The 6,076-nt window shown below is 40.9% G+C and overlaps 1 protein-coding gene across 1 annotated transcript; it reads right to left on the reverse strand.

Annotated features, from left to right (window-relative positions):
• Window positions 1–248: 248 nt before the first annotated feature.
• Window positions 249–5,701, reverse strand: LOC129792080 (laminin subunit alpha-like). The gene is made up of 9 exons (XM_055830805.1): window positions 5,330–5,701; window positions 5,012–5,246; window positions 4,797–4,943; window positions 4,367–4,606; window positions 4,017–4,302; window positions 3,793–3,939; window positions 862–3,726; window positions 658–789; window positions 249–580 (listed from the first exon to the last, which is right to left on the reverse strand). Exons 2-9 carry the CDS (start codon window positions 5,204–5,206, stop codon window positions 333–335), a joined length of 4,260 nt encoding a protein of 1,419 aa, XP_055686780.1. The 5' UTR covers window positions 5,207–5,246; window positions 5,330–5,701; the 3' UTR covers window positions 249–332.
• Window positions 5,702–6,076: the final 375 nt, after the last annotated feature.

Consider the following 6,076-nt stretch of genomic DNA (forward strand, 5'->3'; position numbering starts at 1 on the left):
GTTTTACTAATCGCAATTTATTGAGCGATTTTCTTCAAAAAGAATGTGATTCGAGGTGATCTTTTACAACGAGATCATATTTTAGCATTGAGCAAACAGCATAAACACTACTCTCGCATAAATTAAGCTGCAAATTGGAAGGAAAATGTGAAAAATGTTCTTAGAATTTTACAACCTTACAAACATAAGCTTCATAGCGTTAGCTGTTGGAAGCATATGCTCAATGACGCTAAAATAACTTCAATGAATTCTTTGCTTGAATTTTATTAACTACAGCATGCACTAAAAAATATATTTATCAAGAAAATCCAAAGAGTAGTCAAAACTGTTGATCATCCAAGCTTCTTTGAGCAATCAAGACCACCATAGTTCGGGAGACAAGGACATTGGCCAGAATCATTGCAAAAGTTTGCCATGCTTCCTTCACTGGAGCAATTGCAAGGAGTACAGTTGGGGAAATTATAGTAACCCATTGCACATAGAAGGCAATGTCGTCCGGAGTATCCTTCACGGCAGAAACATTCTCCAGTGTCTTTACTGCAAATCTCACTTGTTGTGAATTTAGGATCACAATCACAAGCTTAATAGGTACAAAATCAAGGATTAAAATGACGCCTAAATGTAACTCTTAACTGCCGGTAAAAGAAACAAACTTACCGTAGCAACTGGAAAAGCCGTAATACCCAACTTTGCATTCCTTACAGTGTTTACCCGTGTACTGCCCAACACATTGGCAAATACCTTCATCATTGCATCCTGGCCTCGATCCAGGACGAAAGCATTCACATTCTACGAATTATAAAATTAAAAAACTAAGTCCTAGTTCAATTAGGCTAGAAAAGGATGCTAAAAAATCCTAACCTGAACATTGAGGGTAAGCGTAGTAATATTTAGAACAACTATCGCAGTTGTAGCCGGTAAAGTTGGCTTTACAGTTGCAGGATCCCGTGTCAGTGTCGCAGTAGTCAAATGCTCTTCTCTCCGAGCTACAATTGCAGGGTTTACAGTCAGGATAGCCAAAGTATCCATGACTGCAGGCATCACATGTGGGTGATTGGAATCCCAGAGCACAACCACAGTTTTCACTTCCCCTCTCACACGGAACACAATCAGGGAAGCCGGTATAACCCTTAGCACATGTATCACACTGCCTGCCAACAATATTGGGTTTGCACTTGCATTTCCCAGAGAAGGGTGAACATTCACTTCCTTCAGATCCTTCAGCATTGCAGCCACATGGCAAGGCTCCCTGATTGTAATTTACTGTAATTGCAAAGGCAGCCTTCTTACACAGGTCAGATGAGGCCTGATCTACATACAAGCTTGCCTCACTGCACTCATTTATGAATTCCTGGGCCTGACTGTAAGCTTCCTGACTCAAAAGGTTCTCATTGAATTTCTCCATTGGTACGAGGAGAACAAAATCCAACCAAATATCATTTGAATCCATTTCCTTTGTTAAAGTTAAATTAATCGAATCTTTAATGTAAAACACATCCTTGCCTATCAGGACACGACATCCAATATTGGAAGGACAGTGATGAACACGAAGTCTTCCATTGTGAACTTGTTGATCAATTTCTAGGCTGTACGTCATCTCAAATGAAGGCCTATTTGGTTGGTAATAGTGCAAAAGAATAAAGTACCGATCAGGTTTCTCAACGTCCGAAAGTAAATTCAAGGAGAATCCTTTATCAACAGGAAGATAGACGAGTGTTATTTCATCGTAGACATCTGTTACGTAAGGTGGAAACTGCTTTGCAGTAAGATCTGTGTAACTATCTTCAATCTCAATCTTCTTTGCATCTTGTACACTTTCGTATGATCTCCTAACACATTCCTCAGTCTCCTGCTCCGGATCCCTAATTGGGACACAAACTTCCTTTGGAATAAGATAGTCAGATGACCAAGAATCAAGCGGGATAGCTGTAACCGATACAATGCCTAAATTTTTCTTTCCTGTAGCATAAAGTATGAGCGTACGTGCTCCATCTTCATCTAGATCGATTGTTTTTACTCTTGATCTTCCATCAAGCACAGCAAGACGACATGGAGTGATAAAGGGGCAAGGATTGTAAGTTAGGACACCATCATTATCCTTATCTATTGTTACATTCGCAACTCCTGATCCAGTAAACGTTGTATCTGTTATATAGTCCACAACAATAACGTACTTTGTTGATTTATCACCTGAAAGTTTGTAGTACAATTTCGGTTGTTCTTCATTGAGAAGAGCAACATCATTTTCACTGCTGTAGTCTTCAACTTCTGAAAACCATAGTAATTCTCCCGAAGACCGATCCAATTGCTCAAGAGAAGTAAAATCTTTGAGATGTGGGTAATTGTAGTAAGTGCAGGAATTCTTAGTATTGGGAGTATTCTTATCCTTAAACCCGCACGGTCTGATGAGTTTTCGCGTTAGAATTGAGCCCGTGTAAAAAGGAGCAGGAAGTAGGGCGAAATAGTCAAGGAACACCTTATTCTTAACCTGCATCTTGAAGATATAGCGTCCTGGTTCAAGGGCTAAAACATCTTCGGGGTCATTGCAGCATAATTCGTAATATGTTACAAAATCAGGCCTTTGTGCTGGTTTAAACACAATCACAGCCTCATTTTCAGTTGAATTTGCATGCTGAATTAGAAGTTTTCCTTCAAATTCTTCGTGAAAATGACTCATATATCGGATGACCAGACGATAATTTGATGCTCTGACAATGTTAACTTCATTCCAGACTTCTGGTTGTTTGTCTGAGAGCACAATGTACCCTTTACTGCTAAAGTTTGGAAAAATCCTTTCCTCAAATTCATACCGAATTGCCTGTCCGTCAGGTCTTTTCCCATCTTCGTACTCAAAATGGAACTGATGGAGATTGGGAAAGTAGTAGTTTGGAACAGTTCGATCACACTTTATTCCTGTGACTCCAGGAAGGCATTCACACTGCCCTGATGTCTTATTGCAAACCCCGTTAACTGATCCTCCAGGATTACATTCGCAATCTTTACATGGGAAAAGGCTTCCAGCTTTCATAGCATACATGCCATCCTTGCAGACATCACAAGTTCTTCCTTGAACTGTTGACTTACATGCACACTGACCTGTTTTGATGTCACACGTTCCTGTGGCTCCTGCTGTGCCATCAGTGAAGCAATTGCATTCCTCACATCCTTCCGGGTTGGATTCGTTGAAATTCCAATAGAGAGGCTTGCAGGTATCACAATACCGTCCTGTAACTCTCTCCTTGCACTCACAGAGCTTCCCTGAAGGCATTGATCCACATCCTGCAAAGTCAGGCACTGTGCCTGCCTCATTGCAACTACATTCCTCACAAATGGGATAATCAAATAGACCTTCTCCGCATTGATTGCATGCCCTTGAACTGAATTTATCAAAACAACTGCATTGTCCATCTGGGCTACAAGTTGTTCCACTCGATCCGACTGCGCTACAGTTGCAGGCCAGACATTCCGGATAGTTGTAGTGCTCTGAATCACACGAAGAACACTTTAAACCCTCAAAATGATCTAAACACGAACATTTTCCATCTTTATCGCAAGAAGCGGATTTACTTCCATGTGTTGAACAGTTGCAGGGCTTACAGTCTGGGTAGTTGAAGTATCCTGCAACGCATTCATCGCAACGAGATCCTCCATATCCTTCACGGCAGACACACTTCCCTGATGCTCTATCACAAACATCATCTGTGCCCATTTTTTCGCAATCACACTCTGCAGAACAATCAACGAGGAAAGTCTTAATTTATTGTTCAATTTGTTGCTGGTGAGGAAACCTACCGATACAACTGGAGATGATGTGATTTTCGGAATAGTATCCAGGTTGGCATTCATTGCAACGTCTTCCAGTGAACTTTTCTCTGCACAGACACTGCCCATTTTCATTGCAAAATGGATTTTCAGATCCAATAAAATCGCAATCACAAGCTGCAATGAAAATTTGGCATCAGACGAAGGTGCAACAAAGTTTAGAGGAGTCTTATGCAACGCAAAGGGATACTTACGAGAACATTCAGGGAAGTTGTAAAAGCCAGTGTGGCATTTATCGCAGTATTTGCCAACAACTACATCCTTGCAGCGACAAATTCCTGACTTAGTGTCACAAGAATCTCCTTCTAATGCTCCATCCAGGTTACAAGCGCAACGTCCATCAATTGAGATCTTCTTGACGGAATAGTAGTGCTGACGAAGAACTTTCTGATCTTTTTCTTCATCTGAGAGATTCAGAGTTTTCAAGAAACGTATCCTTAAGTTTGTCGCCTTTATCCAATCTTTAAAATCAACTGAGATCTAAAAGAAGAAGCATTATCAGTTGTTTTCTATAAGAAATTTCTTTAAATTCAATTTTTATTACTTCTTCATTCGCAGAAGAATTCTTTTTGGAGTATTCAGTTGTACAAAAGGAGCTCGAATCATTTGTACTGGAGTTCTGCAAACTTTTCTCATTGAAATATTTTTCACAATCAACTTTAGTCTCTGCAAAATGCTGCAAGGCCATCCAGGACTCTCCATAATCCGTTGACTTCTCAATACTCAACACGCTAGGACGCGGAGAGTTCCCAAAGTCAATCAGAACGTTCTTCATTAAAAACTCCTTTTCACAAAAAAAGTGAAAACCCAGTCAATAAAAAAGCCAAAGTGATTAGTTTAAGTAACGAAAGGGGTATAATAAAGGGTCAGAGAAATAGGTCAAGTTGATAGGAAAAGGTCATCAAAAACTAATGTGCCGAATAGTGATAAAGTGTTTGGCTAAATTAACTTCTCTTAAATAATAAGAGACCTACATTGCCAAAATCAATGGTTAAATTGACTTTGTTGTAGTTCATCCCTCGCGATAGGGGTGGACTCTGCCACCAATTCTCCGTGTCATCAATTGCGTTCTCTGGCAGGTGAGATTTTGCAGGATCTGCTGTATCGCAGGAATCGCAAGTCTACCCAGAAATAAATTAAAGAATAAATTAAAAATTTCTCGATCATTGCAAGAAATTTTCAAATTCACTTCTTCCTGATCTTTTCCCGCCAATTTACAGTACAATTCCGGTCCATCCGTGTCAACACCACAAGTGGAAGTTGAGTAGATTTTTCGTCCTTCGGCGAGATTGAAGTAGGGCGGTGTGAGTTCAGCCCCATTGACGATCGCAGGCACAACGAGAGCTGCGATCATCAGGGCGACGACAATGGATCCCATTTCCATTGTCCCGATGCGGGAAGATCTCCTCCCGTTGTGAGCCACCCTGTGTGATCGAGGAGCAAGTAAATGTGCAGACTAAATAATTGAAGAAAATGCAACACGATCACTTTGAATAAGATCACAAACCGAAATGCTCCTCAATCCTCGATCAAGTAAGATCACACACCAAATCGTTCGATTTCTTAGAAACTAAAAACCAGCACAAAAAAAAACCTCCACAGGCAACACTTTATTCTTCTTTTTTTCTCTTTCTTAAGATCACCAGCACAGCACTTGTTCCCCCTTTGAGTTTTAACCATCCATTCAGGATGGACTCCAACGCAAGACTGAAGATTTTAAGCATTGAAAGCCACGGCAAAAGCTCTAAAGTTGAGATCATCTCGGAAGTATCTCCCGCTGTTCACGAACCGGGCTCAACCCCCCAAAAAAACTCGTTATCTTTGAACGTGGTCGGTTGAGAATTTACGTGATTAATATGGGTTGTAAATTACTTAATACTTAAGACTACCCATGTAACATTTTTTGGTCGCGGCGACGTAATTTCAGGTCGCGGCAACGTCACGCCACAAGTAACATCGCACCTCGCCGCGACGTAATGGCAACGTAAATGGGGAATTTTTCGACGTCATGGCGACGTAACAACAAGGTCGCAGTTTCGTCGCTGCGACCAGGCATGTGACCACATACGTAACCGCGACGTCGCGGTTACCTCGTTGTTACGTCGTCAAGTAGCGATGACGTTGCCATTACGTTGCGGTTACGTCGCAATTTTTCGCACTGTCTGTCTCTGTTTTTCTCTTGAACATTCAACATTTCTATATTTTCTCTTTCTTTTTCTTTATTTATACCAATGCCATGGTGATGGCGCCATGA

The sequence above is a fragment of the Lutzomyia longipalpis genome, chromosome 3 (assembly GCF_024334085.1).
Source record: "Lutzomyia longipalpis isolate SR_M1_2022 chromosome 3, ASM2433408v1".
Lineage (NCBI taxonomy): Eukaryota > Metazoa > Arthropoda > Insecta > Diptera > Psychodidae > Lutzomyia > Lutzomyia longipalpis.

Coding starts and splice junctions, on each gene's coding strand:
- LOC129792080 (XM_055830805.1), bottom strand. CDS start 5,206: ATGGAAATGGGATCCATTGTCGTCGCCCTGATGATCGCAGCTCTCGTT. Junction 4,607..4,796: donor TAACCATTGATTTTGGCAAT/GTAGGTCTCTTA, acceptor TTTTGTGAAAAG/GAGTTTTTAATGAAGAACGT. Junction 3,940..4,016: donor CAACTTCCCTGAATGTTCTC/GTAAGTATCCCT, acceptor TTTTCATTGCAG/CTTGTGATTGCGATTTTATT.